This window comes from Cherax quadricarinatus, chromosome 7 (assembly GCF_038502225.1).
Source record: "Cherax quadricarinatus isolate ZL_2023a chromosome 7, ASM3850222v1, whole genome shotgun sequence".
Lineage (NCBI taxonomy): Eukaryota > Metazoa > Arthropoda > Malacostraca > Decapoda > Parastacidae > Cherax > Cherax quadricarinatus.
In genome coordinates, this window is record NC_091298.1 from 66,727,012 (window position 1) to 66,750,422 (window position 23,411).

The 23,411-nt window shown below is 40.1% G+C and overlaps 1 protein-coding gene across 2 annotated transcripts in view; it reads right to left on the reverse strand.

The window, feature by feature from the left end:
* Window positions 1-1,035: 1,035 nt before the first annotated feature.
* The window catches only part of LOC128686983 (uncharacterized), a 34,834-nt gene continuing 12,458 nt past the window's right edge, over window positions 1,036-23,411 (reverse strand). Inside the window, exons 5-12 of one of the 2 annotated variants that reach the window (XM_053774325.2) lie at window positions 22,873-23,015; window positions 12,734-12,887; window positions 11,365-11,492; window positions 9,876-9,949; window positions 6,908-7,002; window positions 5,223-5,361; window positions 3,422-3,499; window positions 1,036-2,806 (exon numbers count right to left, since the gene is read on the reverse strand). In XM_053774325.2, the coding sequence (XP_053630300.2) occupies window positions 2,238-2,806; window positions 3,422-3,499; window positions 5,223-5,361; window positions 6,908-7,002; window positions 9,876-9,949; window positions 11,365-11,492; window positions 12,734-12,887; window positions 22,873-23,015 (1,380 nt within the window). In that variant the 3' untranslated portion in view covers window positions 1,036-2,237. The remainder of the gene's footprint in view (window positions 2,807-3,421; window positions 3,500-5,222; window positions 5,362-6,907; window positions 7,003-9,875; window positions 9,950-11,364; window positions 11,493-12,733; window positions 12,888-22,872; window positions 23,016-23,411) is intronic. The other variant, XM_070082661.1, reaches the window with a different exon arrangement.

Sequence of the window (23,411 nt, forward strand, 5' to 3'; positions counted from 1 at the left end):
GCATCATCAGGAGATTGACATTGGCATTTAGGAGTAGGACCGGAGTTGGTCCGGCGTGAAATGGGCGGGCGATTCGAAAATTGCCGTACCGTAGAGGGAGAAGCTGGAAGCATAGTCAAAGGAGAGCGGAGTTCAATCAAATCGAAGGAGTCAGTCGAAGCCCCGGTACCTGAAGCAGGTGAGGAAACAGCACCAGCAAGAGGTACAGGGGCATCAGGAGTGTCCGAAGAGTGGTCTAAACACAAGGCAGGGTCAGAATGGGGTGCGGTATCAAGAAGGGGCCCGGGGGTAGTGGTTTCATGGATTGGGTTCTCCATGGTTAGGTTACTCCTTTGCTTTTTGTTTTTAAGAAAAAAAAAGAAAGAAAAAATATAAAAAAAAGAATAAAAGAAGGGGGGAGCGGGGAGGAATAGTTCCCAGGAGGAATGAAAGGGCCGGAAATCTCCCTCCGCGCCCAAGAGGACCTCAGCACCGCTAGTAGTGCAGATGCAGCATGGAACCCGTGCCATACCCTACCCTTCATGCCAGTAAACCAGCAATCCGGGATAGCAACCTCACATCTGCCGAGCTACCTCGGTGGACAAAAGAGAGGGCGGCCGGATATCCGCCACAAAGCATACCTCCTTCGGCTACCACCCCCGGAATCCGAAAGGTGGCTTCCAGAGATACACCAGTCGCCCGAAAGACACCCAAAGCTACTCCGGGATACCGGAGAGGGATCGGGACATCCCCAGGCGATCCAGATTCCACGGCAAACTACACCACCGCCAAGAACCTCAACGGAATGGGATGGACCCCGGTGTCCTTTCCCCTACCTAGGAACTAGCGTGCCTGTGGGAGAAATCCCAAAGGCCAAAAAGAGGAAGGACAAAAGGGAGGGGTGGGGAGGAGGAGGAGGAATGGAAAAATGGGAGGATGGGATAGGGGAGGGGAGAATGGGGGGTAATTAGGTTCGGTCTGAGGAAGAAGACCGACAGGTCTAATTCCTCAGACCAAGAGCCTCTTCACCACGCCAAGGAGCCCCCCTTGAAGAGGATGGAGTTCTAAAGAAATAGCTATGAGTTTGGTCGACTGAAACAATGGAATTAGCCAAAAATAGGGCTCAAAGTGGGCGAAATTGGCGATTCGTAAATATTGCAGAGGTCGCTAACTTCGCGAGATCATAATTCTGTCAGTTTACCATCAAATTTCCTTCTTTTGGTGTCATTACAATTGGGAAAAGATTCTCTATCATTTCATAAGATTGGGGGGGGGGGGGGGAGTGTTGCGACACCAGGAGACACCTCAGGATTTGGGGTTGCGACAGTCAAGGGGTTAAATAACTGCCACAAAACTGCTTAAAAATTTGACCCAGAAACTAAGCAAAACTTCTACTGATGCCACTAACCTACCACACACATACACACGATAGGTCTAGCATAGAATTCATTAAACTGTTTAGACAATTTTTTTTTTTTTCCCCAACAAGTCGGTCGTCTCCCACCGAGGCAGGGTGACCCAAAAAAAAAGAAAATACTTTCATCATCATTCAACACTTTCACCACACTCACACATTATCACTGTTTTTGCAGAGTGCTCAGAATACAACAGTTTAGAAGCATATACATATAAAGATACACAACATATCCCTCCAAACTGCCAATATCCCAAACCCCTCCTTTAAAGTGCAGGCATTGTACTTCCCATTTCCAGGACTCAAGTCCGACTATATATGTATATGAAAATAACCGGTTTCCCTGAATTCCTTCACTAAATATTACCCTGCTCACACTCCAACAGATCGTCAGGTCCCAAGTACCATTCATCTCCATTCACTCCTATCTAACACGCTCACGCACGCTTGCTGGAAGTCCAAGCCCCTCGCCCACAAAACCTCCTTTACCCCCTCTCTCCAACCCTTTCGAGGACGACCCCTACCCCGCCTTCCTTCCCCTATAGATTTATATGCTTTTCATGTCATTCTACTTTGATCCATTCTCTCAAAATGACCAAACCACCTCAACAACCCCTCTTCTGCCCTCTGACTAATGCTTTAATTAACTCCACACCTTTTCCTAATTTCCACACTCCGAATTTTCTGCATAATATTATTATGTGCTTATGTAACAAAACAAAATTACCATCCACAGGATTGGGTTGTGGTACATAAAACCAGCAACACCTGCTTTAATATAAAAGTACTAAAATATCAAAAACAGTTTTTGTAATTTTTACTCAAACTGTCTACAAACTTTGTTTTACCTCTTACAATTCCAAGGAAAGTTAGATGTTGGATAGTTGTTCCAAAAATACCGAGATGCTTGAACATTACGCCCCTGCTGTGAAAACTGCCGGCTAGTATCTTGCTGGAAATTGGGGTTAATATATGCTGAATTATTAACCTGATTTGGCAGGTCCACAGCTGGCCAATCAAAACCCTTTTGGTAAATGTTATTTCGATATTGCTGCATCCACGTATCCAAATAGTGTGTGTTTGGTCGAAAACTATTACCCACCTGATGCCAATTATCTGCGTTGCCCTGTCCCTCTAGCGCTCCAGAGATTCCATAAGCATAATGCTGAGCCACCTCACTTATGGATGATCGACTAGATTCTAGTCCTACTTGAGTTCCAGATGTTCCTGGCCTTGTATTTTCAACTTGACTATAACCACCTGAGAATTCAAAGATTCTCCCATTATTGTTTAATCTGATTCTACTGTATTCAGCATCTGTGACAGAAGGCAACACTGTCTGTGACCTGTTTATTTGTTGACCACCACCTGGAAAAGTTGCAAAACCAAAACCAACTGTTTGACCATCACCACCTGGAAAAAAATAAGATACCACCAGTTAGCTCAAAATGCATTGGATAATTAGTGTTTTTTTGTGCCTACCAACATTGACAGGAATATAATTGAATCATTGTTTACACAAAAAGCATTTTTGAATATAAATATATCTTTGTATTATACAAATTTTGATTCATTTATAATTACTATCCTACTGTACAATTATGATATACTCCTTAGTATTAAGTAGACTGTAAGCCAACAATGTTAAGTTGGCCCATAATGCCTAGGCATAATAGAGGCTCTCTTTGCATTGCAACCCACTATTGTAAATACAAAATCTCAATGTACTGTTTGCAAAGACATAAAATAAATAAATATGTGTAAAATACATTATTTGTACCACAAAGCAATAAAATTGTATTCCATTTTATCACCACTATGAATTATAGAAGTTTGTTGATTACCACCATCTTGCATTATACAGTATATATACACAAACTTTACCACCACCATGAATTATACATATATTACCACCAGTTTGTTGACTTGTTGCCACTGCCACCACTACCACAAATTATGAGAAATACTCTAGAAACACTACCACCAGTTTCTTGACACTACCCCAATGAACTGAAACAAAATCATTACCAGGCACATTCCTATTTTTGTTGAAATTTCTGACTGGTTTTCTTTGATAAGTTCTCTTCTGTTGGTTTTGATTTCTCACTGCAAAAAAATTACTATTAAATGATTCTGCACTATACATGTCTAAATAAAACTGGAATGTTATACACAGTATACTCTACAATAACACTCGTATCAGTGTGTTCAGGGCTGATGCTACTGCTGTATCTTTTAAAGTGCAATAGCCTTATATTAACAAGGAATTGCTAAATCTATGGGTCATACAGTGCCAGATGGCAGAGGGAAGTGTGGGTGAATGGGGACATTTTTATAATTATGGGGAAGCACTAAACCCAAAGGGGTCATACAGCACCTGGGGAATGGGATGTAATCACATCTGATCTAAGGGGAGAATACTTTTAATTCCTTGAATTAATTGAGTCCATCATTAGCATCAAGGTATGTCTAATTAAAAGAAAAGGAGAAGCAAGAGACTGTACATGCCTAGACAAGTTCAAGTTCTGGGGTGGGGATGCTGAGAGGGTTAGTTACGAGGTCACACCAGGTACTTTAGCACATTTTAACAAGCAAATGATACTTAAGTAACAATAACAAAAAAAGGCACAATACCGTTACTGGAACGATACACAAATAACCCGCACATAAAAGAGCTTACAACGACGTTTCGGTCCGAACTGGACCATTTACAAAGTCGTCGTCGTAAGCTTCTCTCTTTTATGTGCGGGTTATTTGTGTATTGTGTATGATACTTAAGTTTTTCAATGAAGCTGAAATATGAATATTAATGATTTTTTTTTTAACACATCAACTGTTTCCCACCATGGAATTCTTATAGACTTTCCAGCAAATCTTCAGTAATTTCACTGCAAAATTTTAAACATTTTGCAATTATACTGATAACTTGGAGGAGGCAGAAGAGAAGGAAAGAGGAAGGAATGAGGAAAAATTCTAGCATCAGAATAATTTTCACAGCATATTAGAGGAATCTGAATCCTCCTTACATGGATTTGGCAAAAATTTAATTAGTGGAACTTAAATAGACTTCATTTTACATCTGAATGGCACATCGTTTTCCCTGCAAGATGGCAGAAGATACTTAAGAACTACTGATGTATATTCCAAACACAGATTTTAATCATCAAACATTCTTGTCTAACAAGTTTTAATCTCTCATCTCCTTTTACACCATCTTGCAATTTTCAGAAATCTTTCTTTTTCTTTCAACGTACCAGCCGTATCCCACTGAGGTGGGGTGGCCCAAAAGGAAAAACAAAAGTTTTGTCTTTTAAATTTAGTAATATATACAGGAGAAGGGGTTACTAGCCCCTTGCTCCCGGCATTTTAGTCGCCTCTTACGACACATACAGCTTATGGAGGAAGAATTCTGTTCCACTTCCCCATGGATAACAAAAATGATGAATGCTGTATGCAGTCAAATAATATTTAGCTAAAACAGCTATTTTAATTCTGAAGGGAAGTATTTTAATTGGGCAGCAATAGTGTCCTTACCGCTTATAAGATGATGTCTGAATCAACAAGCACAGAAACGACAAGTGCAAAACACGGTACTTCATTATGGAGATATTGCACTTGCTGGAAATTTAGCTAATCCTAGCACTGTATCGTCTTATTTATATACTCCCTTGCCAACATAAGGAAACACAGCTGGAGAAAATACATATACATGTATACTATACGTACTTCTTCATTTTTCAGTGTTTTAAAAGATATTAAAATAAGGTGGTGCTCAAGTTATGCAACAAAAAATACACTTTGAATATATTACAAGTTAAAACAATCATACCCTTATCTTCAGGTTCTTTGTTTTCTCTCTCTTCATCTTTTGCATTACCCTCGGACTTTCGAGTTACCTTGGTGGGTCCTTTTTCTTGCATTTTTTTTTGCAAATGTTGCAGGATTTCTTGGTCTAGCTGAATTTCTTCCTGTGAATGTGAACATTGTCAATTGTGTAGTAAAATCTAATTTTAAATCTTATTATTTGAAGAGGGTCAAAACAAAATTTTAATGAAATCAGCATTTTTTCTTGTCAACGAGGGATGATCAACCATATCACACTATAAACTACAAAGGCAGGCACAATGACTAGTACTCAATATTAATGGTAGAATATAGCAACAAGCATGTTAACAAGCAGTTTATGGAATTGTATTGAGAAGACATGTCCACCGGGCCCTATATACAGCCTCTCCTCACTTAGTGGCATACTTGTTTACTAATGACCTGGACTTATGATGGGCTCTCTGACCAGTATGTATACCTAAATAATGTATATTAGAGCTGATTTCCTCTCTTCTGTTCATTACAATAAACAGTACACTACTGTATAAACATTTAATAATATACCAGAAATGTTACAGATGGTGCAAAAGTGACATTAAAACATTATCGAAGATGGCTGACACAAACCCACTACCATTCTAGCATGCTTCTCGTTTACCGACATAGTCTGAGGAACAGAACTCCATCGTTATGTAATTAGAGGCTGTATTCCAGAAGTGATGAAGTCTCTGACGGACAAAGAATTTTATAAAATGAACGATAATACAAAATTCTTTTTACAGTTTATTACAGGAACTGACTAACTATCCATACCTACAAATCTATCACTGAAAACTTCCATTCTCTGGGAATGACCATTCTTGAGGCTTTCACAAGGTAGTTCTCTCAGGACATTTCAGCTTTCTTCAGTGTTAACTCTTAACCCGTAAACAGTCATAAGAACGAAGGAACACTGCAGAAGGCCTACTGGCCCATGCGAGGCAGGTCCAAGTCTCCTACCGGCTTAAGCCAATGCACCCAACCTAGTCAGGTCAGGTCACACTGACTTAAGGGAGGAACACGGCAACCGACCTGGTAGCACAAGCTATCAGGTCCAACTCACACCCACCCACATCCACTCGTGTATTTATCCAACCTATTTTTAAAGCTACACAACGTTCTGGCCTCTATAACTGTACTCGGGAGTTTGTTCCACTCATCCACAACTCTATTACCAAACCAGTACTTTCCTATATCCTTCCTGAATCTGAATTTTTCCAACTTAAAACCATTGCTGCGAGTCCTGTCTAGGCTAGATATTTTCAGCACACTATTTACATCCCCTTTATTTATTCCTGTCTTCCAAACAAATTTACGTTCACATGCATAGTGCTCCAAAAGTAGATCTACGTTTTTTTTAACATGTTCTCAAATATAACAAAAATAAATGTAGATCAAAGTTTTTTATACGTTTTCAAATGTAAAAAAAAAAAAAATCTGTTTCTTTACATACTTTCAAATGTTGAAAAAACGTAGATCTACGTTTGGACAGTTTAAGGGTTAAAGATATATGAATCAGGTGCTTTTGATAATTTAAGCACTGCTAACAGAACATTTGAATGTGTAGATAATTCCTTCATGTTGAGGAATGCTAAGATTTACATTGTAGTCACTGCTGTGTGTTGCTACATTATATTGCATATTTCTTACCTTACTGTCCAAGGGTCCTTGAGCAATACCAACTTTAGCAGCCTCCACATAATTCCCTACAAAGTTACCTGGTAAGGGTTTCTCCCAAGACAGTGCTGAAAGACATAGCATTTAGTTAACTCATTATAAGCCAAAGAACTCATCTCAACATCTGCAAATTTTACTGAGCATTAAATAAATATAAACAATGGTTAACCCTTTCACTGTCGAAGCCACCGATCACAAACTTGCTCTCCGATATTCGTAGACATTCTTTATTCGTTCGCCGCCCCTGTTTGCTCCGTCCCTTTTCTCTTCGCCTACATTCACTCTTGTCTTCCCTTCAGTTACCACCTTTATATGTTCATGTAGCATCTCACTTTTCCCTACCCCCCTGGGAAGTTCCAGCTGTTCGGGTCTGTTCTTTCTCACTCCCTTGCTCGAAAGCTCAACTGCCTACGGTGGCTTCCCGCTCTCTTTTTCTTGATCACTTCCACTCCCATTCTCATGCCACCGCTGTGTACACAGATGGCTCTAAGTCTTCAGACGGCGTCGGATTCGCAGCAGTGTTTCCGGACAGCGTCGTACGGGGGCATTTACTATCTTCAGCTAGCATTTTTACTGCTGAACTGTATGCCATTCTTGCAGCACTTATTCGTATCGCATCTATGCCTGTGTCATCATTTGTAGTAGTCTCAGACTCCCTTAGTGCTCTACAGGCTATACGAAAATTTGATACATCTCATCCCCTAGTTCTCCGTATCCAACTTTGGCTACGCCGTATCTCTACCAAACATAAAGATATTGTTTTTTGTTGGGTCCCTGGTCATGTCGACATACAGGGCAATGAACAGGCAGACACTGCTGCGCGGTCAGCAGTACATGACCTACCAATTTCCTATCGAGGTGTTCCATTTCTGGACTATTTTGCTGCAATAGCTACCCACCTTCGCACCCGTTGGCAACAACGTTGGTCAACTCTGCTCGGTAACAAACTTCATTCTATTAAACCGAGCATAGGTTACTGGCCGTCTTCTTGTCATCAGTGCCGAGGTTGGGAGACCACTCTCTCCCGCCTTCGCATTGGCCACACTCGTCTTACTCATGGGTATCTCATGGAGAGGCACCCTGTTCCTCTCTGTGAGCAGTGTCAAGTTCCAGTATCGATTAGCCACATTCTGTTAGACTGCCCTCTCTATCAACGAGCACGCAGAATTTACCTCCAACGTCGTCTTCGTTCTACTACTCTCTCTTTACCTTCCCTTCTTGCTGATGGACCCTCCTTTAATCCTGACTCTCTCATTGACTTCTTGACAACGACTGATTTACTCCACAAACTCTGATGATACTTTTCGCACTCCCCTCAGCCCTTTCTAGCTCAGTCTCTTGCTGTCCTTTACCCTTTCACCATCCGCTGCTCCGCTGTTATCCGTAACCTATTACTCATCCATCTCCCATTTGCCACCTGATGCCCTCGCTTCCTTCCTGCCCTGCAGCGCTGTATAGTCCTTGTGGCTTAGCGCTTCTTTTTGATTATAATAATAATCTCAGTGTCGAAAAATATTAAAAAAAAAAAAAAAAAAATTGTTACCAAAATATTTTTCTGTACTCGGTACTTGTCGAGATATAAAGGCGTGAAGTTGACAAAGTGAACCGCTTACAGCAACATCAGCGACTGCCTCTCACTTGGTAATATTATTTTTACTTTTATTCTGTTTTTTCTTTTCTAATATTTATTTTTCAAGTAACTTTTGTGGCCTGTGAGACCAATATAATGCATATATATCCACTAGTTGTATGCAGCACAATAACCACACAAATATTGTCATCATTATATTGGTTACAAAACATATTTACACAAACCTACGCTGTCTTCCCCACCACCCATGCTGTCTTCCCCATCACCCATGTTGTCTTCCCCATCACCCATGTTGTCTTCCCCACCACCCATGCTGTCTTCCCCATCACCCATGTTGTCTTCCCCACCACCCATGCTGTCTTCCCCACCACCCATGCTGTCTTCCCCACCAACCATGCTGTCTTCCCCACCAACCATGCTGTCTTCCCCACCACCCACATGGAAATAAGTCACTTTGGCTGACTTTTTTGGGGTTAACCTAGATAATGTACACATATGCTGCTATGTTAACACAAACCCACACTGCCTTCCCCACCAACCATGCTGCCTTCCCCACCAACCATGCTGCCTTCCCCACCAACCATGCTGCCTTCCCCACCAACCATGCTGCCTTCCCCACCAACCATGCTGCCTTCCCCACCAACCATGCTGCCTTCCCCACCAACCATGCTGCCTTCCCCACCAACCATGCTGTCTTCCCCACCAACCATGCTGTCTTCCCCACCACCCACATGGAAATACACAAGTCACTTGCCTTCCCCACCAACCATGCTGGAGAAGTCACCCAATTCGCTGGGGAGTGAGGTTTTCCTTACTGCTAGGCATGGGTGAACAAGGCTTACTGAATTAGCACTCCCACAATGCACTGCAGCCTCTCTGATTTTCTTTATACTGTGCACACTGACCACGCAGACCCATTCTCTCACATGTATGTCTACCAGCTTTCTCCTGCTAGATTTGAAGCCGCTAGAACTTTGCGTATTAATACGTCACTGACACTGGCGTGTAAGCTTTATCTATACGTCACCAACAGTGAAAGGGTTAATATAATGCATATTGCATCATTATTATTATTATGATATTCACACACACTAGTACATCAGACATATTCATCACTTGTTCATGTGTGCACACACGCACACATTGTACACAGTCATCACCTGTGTAGTTAATCGTGATGCAATGTGGACTCTCCTAGATTTTTTCAAATATATGAAGAGATTCTAAAAGACCCAAAGAGTTGTGCTGAGGTCAAAAATATTGGCAAGTGGAAGATTTGAAGGTATAAAAAATTGTGCATACTAGTACGTTGGAAACTAGTTTAAGGTTAAAAGTTGATCAGTTACTCACCAATGTGTGTCAGAATTGTGTTAGTCATGTGCCTTATTGCTACGGGCTCCCAGTGCAAACCATCATTTGTTCTCCTGCAATAGTCAAGTTGCTTTTATCACAAGGGCCATTTTCCATAGAAAGGTAACAAAAAATAAAAATCCATTCACCATTATTTGCTCCCTATGTCTTTCCAGAAGAGAAAACTTCTTATAACTCAATGGTGACCCAATGAACAGCATCATCTTCCAATATCACATGATGTAAACACATTACTCAAAAGACTGTCAACTCCAAAAATAAAAAAAAAACATGAGCATATACTTTGATCCAACATACTCATATGCCTGCTGAATGGTCAAGCCACTCCTTTTCAAACTTCCTGATACCAATCTCTCTAGTTTCCCTCCTACTCCTACTCTACCACTAAATAATGACCAGACTTTTCTGTCAATCCTTTAAAAACCTGAACAACTGGAAGTTTACCTTTTCTTCTTTCAACACACAGGCCGTATCCCACCGAGGTGGGGTGGCCCATAAAGAAAAACAAAAGTTTCTCCTTTTACATTTAGTAATATATACAGGAGAAGGGGTTACTAGCCCCTTGCTCCTGGCATTTTAGTTGCCTCTTACAACACACATGGCTTACGGAGGAAGAATTCTGCTCCACTTCCCCATGGAGGTAAGAGGAAATAAACAAGAACAAGAACTAGAAAGAAAATAGAAGAAAACCCAGAGAGGTGTGTATATATATGCTTGTACATGTATGTGTATTGTGACCTAAGTGTAAGTAGAAGTAGCAAGACATACCTGAAATCTTGCATGTGTATGAGACAGAAAAAAAAAGACACCAGCAATCCTACCATTGTGTAAAACAATTACAGGCTTTCATTTTACACTCACTTGGCAGGACGGTAGTACCTCCCTGGGCGGTAGCTCTCTACCAACCTACTATCTAGGTGGAAGTTTACCTCAACCTTAAATTCACTAGTAGTTTAGCAGACTGCTTTTGTGCATCAAGCCATGCTGTTATTACACTTCCCTATACCTCACTGCTCTCAGTGCATCATAACTTATTCTACTGAATCCATCAGCGACTGTCGGTGACCCACAGCTCCTGCCGACCACAGGTGACGACTGTCCTAAACTGCTACACTACACATCATATTTGTGGAATTTTAAAAACACAATTTTATTAAGGAAACTATAATATACAAGTTAAGTGTTGGTTGACAATAATAATTTCTTAAGAGCTTGATATTTTATGAAAATAAATCTCATTGGCAGGTTTCCAATTGTTTCATCAATATGCATACTTTATTTTTTTTTTCAACAAGTCGGTCGTCTCCGACCGAGGTTAAGTAAATTGTTTGTTCCAATGTCATTTACATTTTCATATGGCTGACAGTAGTATATAGTACAGTCTATACTTTCTCTTAAGTTATATACTAATTTACATTTAATTTCCTATTAAAGCATCAACATATAAAATAAAATACAGTTGCAGTACCTGTGAAGCTGAAAGCGCATGTGGTAGTGCAGGTCGAGGAGATCTATTTCAAATGCAATGCAGAGCTGCTGAGCAAATTTATTTGCTTCCATGATCATGAAGCGCATACTGTGCTTCATGAACTCCAGCTGCAATAACAAAGTACTAAGATAAACAATACAAAGTAGAAAAATATGTAATTGTGCAGGACGGCGCTGGAGGAACAGCAGTCTAAAACATTTTGAACTACATATGATTCATAACTCAGATAAAATTTAAAGACTTTAGATTCTTCAGTTCATCTTGAACCATTATCAGGTCCAGGAGAGACCAAAATGTCATCTAAAGATTTCTCTAAATTACATGAAAGTTGTGAATTGCTCCACAGTACTTTGACTTCCTCTAGTTATAGATGAACTGCATTGGGGCAGTCAAGGGAGGTATCCCTAGTCTTAGTTCGGTATTCTATACCTCGCGAGATTATATTATCCCTGCCTGCCCTAACAGGTAAACATAGCCGACTTTTTACTCCCAACATGCACATAGCTAATAGAAAAATAGATAACCTGGAGTTTACCTGGAGAGAGTTCCGGGGGTCAACGCCCCCGCGGCCCAGTCTGTGACCAGGCCTCCTGGTGGATCAGAGCCTGATCAACCAGGCTGTTACTGCTGGCTGCACGCAAACCAATGTACGAGTCACAGCCTGGCTGGTCAGGAACTGACTTTAGGTGCTTGTCCAGTGCCAGCTTGAAGACTGCCAGGGGTCTGTTGGTAATCCCCCTTATGTATGCTGGGAGGCAGTTGAACAGTCTCGGGCCCCTGACACTTATTGTATGGTCTCTTAACATGCTAGTGACACCCCTGCTTTTCATTGGGGGTATGTTGCATCGTCTGCCAAGTCTTTTGCTTTCGTAGAGAGTGATTTTCATGTGCAAGTTCGGTACTAGTCCCTCTAGGATTTTCCAGGTGTATATAATCATGTATCTCTCCCGCCTGTGTTCCAGGGAATACAGGTTCAGGAACCTCAAGCGCTCCCAGTAATTGAGGTGTTTTATCTCCGTTATGCGCGCAGTACAATGTTGTTATACCAATCTTATTTAATAATATAAACAAACTTACCTCTACCATATATTAAACAATTAAAATCACTGTATTATGTGTTCTTCAATTTCTTGAAGCTCTAAAAAATATTATACCTTAAGATATAAAAATTACACTGAAGTGTTACTAGAGCTACAGAAAAATATTAATTTGCCAAAAAACCTAATGCAAGGTACGTGAAACTCTCGAGGAAACTTCACATCAACGTTAAACTTAAAACTACTTACAAGACATGGCCCAAAATATTAAGATACTTAATAAGTGATCTGACAAAACAATGGAATCTTACCTGTTTTATGAAGACTCCTCCCTTGACTTTTTCTGTTGAGACTGGCAATGTTGTGGTCCACATGATTAAGGTATCATCAGGAAAGAGACAGCGTATATGGTGAATCACATCCACCATTTCTTTCTTATAGGTGTCTTCTTGCATGGCGCCCCATCTGCAAGTCAACAATATGCTGCTAATTGTTAAGTGTTTAATGATAAACCTCTATCATAAAAACTAAATTTTAATGCTTCTGTTAATTAATTCTACCTTTATCATGCATATTAAATCACTAAGTAAACAACAGGAAAACATTACAATCATAGTCACTGTTGCATTTAAAGGCTAACTCTAATACGTAATAAAATCCCTATTTAAATGGGAAGGTGTGGAGTTACTAAAAGTATTAGTGACAGGACTGAAGAGAGGCTGTTGAGGAGGTTTGGTCATTTAGAGAGAATGGAACAAAGTAGAATGACTTGGAGAGCTGTTACGACTTTGATGTCGTAACTTAAATAAAATGGTTCTGGCTCCTAAAGGCTGCTTACCCTGCTGACTAGGGGTTATAAAATTATGCTGAAATACAGAGCAAACCTTTGGCAGTGGAGATATATATATATATACACGTGTATATATATATACACGTGTATATATATACACGTGTATATATATACACGTGTATATATATATATGTGTATATATATATATATATATATACGTGTATGTATATATATATACGTGTATGTATATATATATATCTGAGAGAGTTAGAGCAAAGGAAGGGGTAGCAGTAATGTTAAATGATCAGTTATGGAAGGAGAAAAGAGAATATGAATGTGTAAATTCAAGAATTATGTGGATTAAAGTAAAGGTTGGATGCGAGAAGTGGGTCATAATAAGCGTGTATGCACCTGGAGAAGAGAGGAATGCAGAGGAGAGAGAGAGATTTTGGGAGATGTTAAGTGAATGTATAGGAGCCTTTGAACCAAGTGAGAGAGTAATTGTGGTAGGGGACCTGAATGCTAAAGTAGGAGAAACTTTTAGAGAGGGTGTGGTAGGTAAGTTTGGGGTGCCAGGTGTAAATGATAATGGGAGCCCTTTGATTGAACTTTGTATAGAAAGGGGTTTAGTTATAGGTAATACATATTTTAAGAAAAAGAGGATAAATAAGTATACACGATATGATGTAGGGCGAAATGACAGTAGTTTGTTGGATTATGTATTGGTAGATAAAAGACTGTTGAGTAGACTTCAGGATGTACATGTTTATAGAGGGGCCACAGATATATCAGATCACTTTCTAGTTGTAGCTACACTGAGAGTAAAAGGTAGATGGGATACAAGGAGAATAGAAGCATCAGGGAAGAGAGAGGTGAAGGTTTATAAACTAAAAGAGGAGGCAGTTAGGGTAAGATATAAACAGTTATTGGAGGATAGATGGGCTAATGAGAACATAGGCAACGGGGTATGGGGTAGGTTTAAAAATGTAGTGTTAGAGTGTTCAGCAGAAGTTTGTGGTTACAGGAAAGTGGGTGCAGAAGGGAAGAGGAGCGATTGGTGGAATGATGATGTAAAGAGAGTAGTAAGGGAGAAAAAGTTAGCATATGAGAAGTTTTTACAAAGTAGAAGTGATGCAAGGAGGGAAGAGTATATGGAGAAAAAGAGAGAGGTTAAGAGAGTGGTGAAGCAATGTAAAAAGAGAGCAAATGAGAGAGTGGGTGAGATGTTATCAACAAATTTTGTTGAAAATAAGAAAAAGTTTTGGAGTGAGATTAACAAGTTAAGAAAGCCTAGAGAACAAATGGATTTGTCAGTTAAAAATAGGAGAGGAGAGTTATTAAATGGAGAGTTAGAGGTATTGGGAAGATGGAGGGAATATTTTGAGGAATTGTTAAATGTTGATGAAGATAGGGAAGCTGTGATTTCGTGTATAGGGCAAGGAGGAATAACATCTTGTAGGAGTGAGGAAGAGCCAGTTGTGAGTGTGGGGGAAGTTCGTGAGGCAGTAGGTAAAATGAAAGGGGGTAAGGCAGCCGGGATTGATGGGATAAAGATAGAAATGTTAAAAGCAGGTGGGGATATAGTTTTGGAGTGGTTGGTGCAATTATTTAATAAATGTATGGAAGAGGGTAAGGTACCTAGTGATTGGCAGAGAGCATGCATAGTTCCTTTGTATAAAGGCAAAGGGGATAAAAGAGAGTGCAAAAATTATAGGGGGATAAGTCTGTTGAGTGTACCTGGTAAAGTGTATGGTAGAGTTATAATTGAAAGAATTAAGAGTAAGACGGAGAATAGGATAGCAGATGAACAAGGAGGCTTTAGGAAAGGTAGGGGGTGTGTGGACCAGGTGTTTACAGTGAAACATAAGTGAACAGTATTTAGATAAGGCTAAAGAGGTCTTTGTGGCATTTATGGATTTGGAAAAGGCGTATGACAGGGTGGATAGGGGGGCAATGTGGCAGATGTTGCAAGTGTATGGTGTAGGAGGTAGGTTACTGAAAGCAGTGAAGAGTTTTTACGAGGATAGTGAGGCTCAAGTTAGAGTATGTAGGAAAGAGGGAAATTTTTTCCCAGTAAAAGTAGGCCTTAGACAAGGATGTGTGATGTCACCGTGGTTGTTTAATATATTTATAGATGGGGTTGTAAGAGAAGTAAATGCGAGGGTCTTGGCAAGAGGCGTGGAGTTAAAAGATAAAGAATCACACACAAAGTGGGAGTTGTCACAGCTGCTCTTTGCTGATGACACTGTGCTTTTGGGAGATTCTGAAGAGAAGCTGCAGAGATTGGTGGATGAATTTGGTAGGGTGTGCAAAAGAAGAAAATTAAAGGTGAATACAGGAAAGAGTAAGGTTATGAGGATAACAAAAAGATTAGGTGATGAAAGATTGAATATCAGATTGGAGGGAGAGAGTATGGAGGAGGTGAACGTATTCAGATATTTGGGAGTGGACGTGTCAGCGGATGGGTCTATGAAAGATGAGGTGAATCATAGAATTGATGAGGGAAAAAGAGTGAGTGGTGCACTTAGGAGTCTGTGGAGACAAAGAACTTTGTCCTTAGAGGCAAAGAGGGGAATGTATGAGAGTATAGTTTTACCAACGCTCTTATATGGGTGTGAAGCGTGGGTGATGAATGTTGCAGCGAGGAGAAGGCTGGAGGCAGTGGAGATGTCATGTCTGAGGGCAATGTGTGGTGTGAATATAATGCAGAGAATTCGTAGTTTGGAAGTTAGGAAGAGGTGCGGGATTACCAAAACTGTTGTCCAGAGGGCTGAGGAAGGGTTGTTGAGGTGGTTCGGACATGTAGAGAGAATGGAGCGAAACAGAATGACTTCAAGAGTGTATCAGTCTGTAGTGGAAGGAAGGCGGGGTAGGGGTCGGCCTAGGAAGGGTTGGAGGGAGGGGGTAAAGGAGGTTTTGTGTGCGAGGGGCTTGGACTTCCAGCAGGCATGCATGAGCGTGTTTGATAGGAGTGAATGGAGACAAATGGTTTTTAATACTTGACGTGCTGTTGGAGTGTGAGCAAAGTAACATTTATGAAGGGATTCAGGGAAACCGGCAGGCCGGACTTGAGTTCTGGAGATGGGAAGTACAGTGCCTGCACTCTGAAGGAGGGGTGTTAATGTTGCAGTTTAAAAACTGTAGTGTAAAGCACCCTTCTGGCAAGACAGTGATGGAGTGAATGATGGTGAAAGTTTTTCTTTTTCGGGCCACCCTGCCTTGGTGGGACTGGGCCAGTGTGATAATAATAATTTTATATATATATATATATATATATATATATATATATATATTATATATGTATATCTATATATATATATATATTTTTTTTTTTTTTTTTTTGTTTTTTCAACAAGTCTAGACTGTTGGATTCTGAGCACCTCTGCAAAAACAGTGATAATGTGCGAGTGTGGTGAAAGTGTTGAATGATGATGAAAGTATTTTCTTTTTGGGGATTTTCTTTCTTTTTTTTTTGGGTCACCCTGCCTCGGTGGGAGACGGCCGACTTGCTGGAAGAAAAAAAAAAATATATATATATATATATATATATATATATATATATATATATATATATATATATATATATATATATATATATATATATATATATATATATATATATATATATATATATATATATATATATATATGTATATGTATATTTATATATATATATATATATATGTATATATATATATATATATATATATATATATATATATATATATATATATATATAAATATATATATACATGTATATATACATATGTATGTAGTAGGTTGGTAGACAGCAGCCACCCAGGGAGGTACTACCGTCCTGCCAAGTGAGTGTAAAACAAAAGCCTGTAATTGTTTTACATGATGGTAGGATTGCTGGTGTCTTTTGTCTGTCTCATAAATATGAAAGATTACAGGTATGTCTTGCTACTTCTACTTACACTTAGGTCACACTACACATACATGTACACGTTTATTTATACACACTCATCTGAGTTTTCTTGGATTTTATCTTAATAGTTCTTGGTCTTATTACTTTTCCTTTTATATCCATGGGGAAGTGGAATAAGAATCTTTCCTCTGTAAGCCATGCGTGTTGTAAAAGTCAACTAAAATGCCGGGAACAATGGGCTAGTAACCCCTTTTCCTGTAAAGATTACTAAAAAGAATAAGAAGAAGAAAATTGTCAAAGTGGGAAGTCTGAATGTGCATGGATGTTGTGCAAATGATAAGAAAGAGATGATTGTAGATGTTATGAATGAGAAGAAACTGGATGTCCTGGCTTTAAGTGAAACAAAGCTGAAGGGGGTGGGAGAGTTTCAATGGAGAGGAATAAATGGGATTAGGTCAGGGGTTTCAAATAGAGTTAGAGCTAAAGAAGGAGTAGCAATAATGTTGAAGGATAAGCTATGGCAGGAAAAGAGGGACTACAAATGCATAAATTCAAGGATTATGTGGAGTAAAATAAAGATTGGATGTGAAAAGTGGGTTATAGTAAGCATGTATGCACCTGGAGAAGAGAGAAGTGTAGAGGAGAGAGAGAGATTCTGGGAAATGTTGAGTGAATGCGTGGGGAGTTTTGAATCAAGTGTGAGAGTAATGGTGGTTGGGGATTTCAATGCTAAAGTGGGTAAAAATGTTATGGAGGGAGTAGTAGGTGACCCGGTGGCTAAAGCTCCCGCTTCACACACGGAGAGCCCGGGTTCGATTCCCGGCGGGTGGAAACATTTCGACACGTTTCCTTACACCTGTTGTCCTGTTCACCTAGCAGCAAATAGGTACCTGGGTGTTAGTCGACTGGTGTGAGTCGCATCCTGGGGGACAAGATTAAGGACCCCAATGGAAATAAGTTAGACAGTCCTCGATGACGCACTGACTTTCTTGGGTAATCCTGGGTGGCTAACCCTCCGGGGTTAAAAATCCGATCGAAATCTTATCTTATCTTGGGGTGCCAGGGGTAAATGTAAATGGGGAGCCTTTAATTGAGCTATGTGTAGAAAGAAATTTGGTAATAAGTAACACATATTTTATGAAAAAGAGGATAAATAAATATACAAGGTATGATGTAGCACGTAATGAAAGTAGTTTGTTAGATTATGTATTGGTGGATAAAAGGTTGATGGGTAGGCTCCAGGATGTACATGTTTATAGAGGGGCAACTGATATATCAGATCATCATTTAGTTGTAGCTACAGTTAGAGTAAGAGGTAGATGGGAAAAGAGGAAGGTGGCAACAATAAGTAAGAGGGAGGTGAAAGTGTATAAACTAAGGGAGGAGGAAGTTCGGGCAAGATATAAGCGACTATTGGCAGAAAGGTGGGCTAGTGCAAAGATGAGTAGTGGGGGGGGGTGAAGAGGGTTGGAATAGTTTTAAAAATGCAGTATTAGAATGTGGGGCAGAAGTTTGTGGTTATAGGAGGGTGGGGGCAGGAGGACAGAGGAGTGACTGGTGGAATGATGAAGTAAAGGGTGTGATAAAAGAGAAAAAGGTAGCTTATGAGAGGTTTTTACAAAGCAGAAGTGTTATAAGAAGAGCAGAGTATATGGAGAGTAAAAGAAAGGTAAAGAGAGTGGTGAGAGAGTGCAAAAGGAGAGCAGATGATAGAGTGGGAGAGGCACTGTCAAGAAATTTTAATGAAAATAAGAAAAAATTTTGGAGTGAGTTAAACAAGTTAAGAAAGCCTAGGGAAAATATGGATTTGTCAGTTAAAAACAGAGTAGGGGAGTTAGTAGATGGGGAGATGGAGGTATTAGGTAGATGGCGAGAATATTTTGAGGAACTTTTAAATGTTAAGGAAGAAACAGAGGCAGTAATTTCATGCACTGGTCAGGGAGGTATACCATCTTTTAGGAGTGAAGAAGAGCAGAATGTAAGTGTGGGGGAGGTATGCGAGGCATTACGTAAAATGAAAGGGGGTAAAGCAGCTGGAACTGATGGGATCATGACAGAAATGTTAAAAGCAGGGGGGGATATAGTGTTGGAGTGGTTGGTACTTTTGTTTAATAAATGTATGAAAGAGGGAAAGGTACCTAGGGATTGGCGGAGAGCATGTATAGTCCCTTTATATAAAGGGAAAGGGGACAAGAGAGACTGTAAAAATTATAGAGGAATAAGCTTACTGAGTATACCAGGAAAAGTGTACGGTAGGGTTATAATTGAAAGAATTAGAGGTAAGACAGAATGTAGGATTGCGGATGAGCAAGGAGATTTCAGAGTGGGTAGGGGATGTGTAGATCAAGTGTTTACATTGAAGCATATATGTGAACAGTATTTAGATAAAGGTAGGGAAGTTTTTATTGCATTTATGGATTTAGAAAAGGCATATGATAGAGTGGATAGAGGAGCAATGTGGCAGATGTTGCAAGTATATGGAATAGGTGGTAAGTTATTAAATGCTGTAAAGAGTTTTTATGAGGATAGTGAGGCTGAGGTTAGGGTGTGTAGAAGAGAGGGAGACTACTTCCCGGTAAAAGTAGGTCTTAGACAGGGATGTGTAATGTCACCATGGTTGTTTAATATATTTATAGATGGGGTTGTAAAGGAAGTAAATGCTAGGGTGTTCGGGAGAGGGGTGGGATTAAATTTTGGGGAATCAAATTCAAAATGGGAATTGACACAGTTACTTTTTGCTGATGATACTGTGCTTATGGGAGATTCTAAAGAAAAATTGCAAAGGTTAGTGGATGAGTTTGGGAATGTGTGTAAAGGTAGAAAGTTGAAAGTGAACATAGAAAAGAGTAAGGTGATGAGGGTGTCAAATGATTTAGATAAAGAAAAATTGGATATCAAATTGGGGAGGAGGAGTATGGGAGAAGTGAATGTTTTCAGATACTTGGGAGTTGACGTGTCGGCGGATGGATTTATGAAGGATGAGGTTAATCATAGAATTGATGAGGGAAAAAAGGCGAGTGGTGCGTTGAGGTATATGTGGAGTCAAAAAACGTTATCTATGGAGGCAAAGAAGGGAATGTATGAAAGTATAGTAGTACCAACACTCTTATATGGGTGTGAAGCTTGGGTGGTAAATGCAGCAGCGAGGAGACGGTTGGAGGCAGTGGAGATGTCCTGTTTAAGGGCAATGTGTGGTGTAAATATTATGCAGAAAATTCGGAGTGTGGAAATTAGGAGAAGGTGTGGAGTTAATAAAAGTATTAGAGGGCAGAAGAGGGGTTGTTGAGGTGGTTTGGTCATTTAGAGAGAATGGATCAAAGTAGAATGACATGGAAAGTATATAAATCTATAGGGGAAGGAAGGCGGGGTAGGGGTCGTCCTCGAAAGGGTTGGAGAGAGGGGGTAAAGGAGGTTTTGTGGGCAAGGGGCTTGGACTTCCAGCAAGCGTGCGTGAGCGTGTTAGATAGGAGTGAATGGAGACGAATGGTACTTGGGACCTGACGATCTGTTGGAGTGTGAGCAGGGTAATATTTAGTGAAGGGATTCAGGGAAACCGGTTATTTTCATATAGTCGGACTTGAGTCCTGGAAATGGGAAGTACAATGCCTGCACTTTAAAAGAGGGGTTTGGGATATTGGCAGTTTGGAGGGATATGTTGTGTGTCTTTATATGTGTATGCTTCTGGACTGTTGTATTCTGAGCACCTCTGCAAAAACAGTGATAATGTGCGAGTGTGGTGAAAGTGTTGAATGATGAAAGTATTTTCTTTTTGGGGATTTTCTTTCTTTTTTTTTGGGTCACCCTGCCTCGGTGGGAAACGGCCGACTTGTTGAGAGAAAAAAAAAAAAAAAAAAAAAAATTTAATATTAATAGTAACTTACTTACAACTACTAGAAAAACCACTACACTTCAGTTCACATTAGCTCACTAGCACACTGCTACTAATGAGTTAAACAAAATACTAAATGAACATTTATGAACAGGGAGGCTCCATGACATACACACCCCCTCTTCACTTCTGCCTGGTAGACTAATTACCAGCAGGCAAAACACCATACAGTACTCTCGCATAAACACAGGCCCCTGCATACTAGGGCTTTACAAATAAACGTGAGAGCACTTAAACACAAACACCTATAGTATACACTAAAAAAATTACCAAAATTACCCACTCAAACTACTGCCCAAACATGATGACTTCACCTCCGTCACCACCCATCTCGTACTCAACTAAACACCTCTCATCTGCTCCTGTCTCGGCCACTGCCCAACTGACAGGAATAAAATGCGTTCGCTTTCAGCTCCATCCCGGTACTATGTTACATGGAAAATGACATTATATATGGAGCGTTCTTTTATATAAATATTTTTTTTTACATTACTCCATAATAAGAGCATATAAATCTGTTGGGGAAGGAAGGTGGGGTAGGGATCGTCCCCAAGAAGGTTGGAGGGAGGGGATAAAGGAGGTTTAGTGGGCGAGGGGCTTGTTCTGTTCTGTTGTTGATTCGCCAGTATAATCGCCTGGCCTAGGCCTTTTCCAAGAGGTGGCCTGGCCTTGGCTCCCTGTCGAGGGAGTGTCTCAGACCAACGTCTGCCATGGGAGGAGATACAAGTACCTCCTAGTCTTCTGGGACCAGCTGTTTCCAGGCCTAGCCCCATTCCCTGTCCCCACAGGGCTCAAAGGGAGAAGCTAGGCACCTAGGACTGCCACAAACCCCACCCACACTGGGCTTGAAGGGTGTAGCAGCTGCATAGCAGCAGACAATGTCAGGTGCAAAGGCAGCAAGCACTACAGGATCCTTTCGGAGGTCACACCCCAGCTTTGGGCATTAAGCCAGAGCACTGGGGAAGCTCAAGAATGCCTCTTGCTGTGTGTGTTGCTGCTGCTACTACTACACTTGTCCATTGCACTCTGGAGGGGCTTGGACTTTCATCAATTATTATAATCATAATTATGGGGAAGGAAACTGATATTTCAAATCCTCTGCCTAGACAATATTCCACCCACATAAGCCACAAGATTAAAAATACAACAGGAAATTGTGCTTCAGTAATAAACCTCTAAAACAAGAGCCTACACACTCCATGAAGCTACAATTAACATACAAAGACATTCTTTAAGACCAACTATGCAAGACCATTTTCAAGCCTCAAACTTCTGTTCACATCCAGGACAATCCATTACGGTACTGTGTACACACAAAATTATGTGAAGTGACATTGGGATGGAGGCAATAGTTTGGTAAAAATTTAGCCACATAAGGAGCTCTGTCTCAAATTAATTTCAACAATTAAATGGACAACTGACTTGTTAACTAACATAAATGAGGCTGCAGTGGTAATGAAACTGACACATTCAACCTGGCCTTTCTTAACTGATAAGCAATGTTAACAGTAAACATTATTACACAACTACTAGAGATATAAAGTCAGGTGATAATGTGTAGTCATAACCTACTGAAGTTTCTTTTCCAATCCATATTAGATACATCAAGAACACATTTAATGAACTACTGTTAACATATTGTTAGTATATTATATACATTCATTGGGAGGCACTAAACCCAAGGGGATCATACAGCACCAGGGGGCATGGGAAGAATTCAGGTTTGATCCAAGGGGAGGGCAGGGCCAATTCCTTGGATTAAGACCCCACACCGGAATCAAGGAAGTTCCCTCAAGGGGTATTGTTAGTACTCAATAAATGTAAGTTTTGTAAATTTGAAGTCTATTAAATTTCACACAAGTACACTTGTTTAATCACTTGCCTTGTTATATCCCAGATACAGGAGTTGATAATCACTACATGTGGTATAAAAAGTGAACCTTTTTCAATGGCATCCAGTTCTCGAATCACATGTTTGGAGTTAACTTTAGTTACGAAGATAAAGCGAATCGTCACACTTTCATCCTAATGGTAAATATAAAGGGCTTGAAAATCACAAATTCTAATTTACAACCTTTTAATTTTTGGTGGCCTTATATACTATCATATGAATACAGTGGTACTTCAGGATATGAACAGCTCATAACTCAAACAATTATCTAAGCATTTTTATGAGTGCTTTTGTAAGTGTATTTCTGGGGGTATGAAACGGTTTAATCTGATTTACATTATTCCTTATGGGAACAAATTCGTTCAGTATCGGCACTCGAACAGCCTTCTGGAATGAAAAAAATTCGTATCCTGAGGTACCACTGTACAGCAATTTCTCAACATCTAAAGCACAAATTTTTCAAAAGTTAACTTGTCCATATTCTTTTTCCTAACTTCACAATTTTGTAACTATATAATTCGTAATGACCA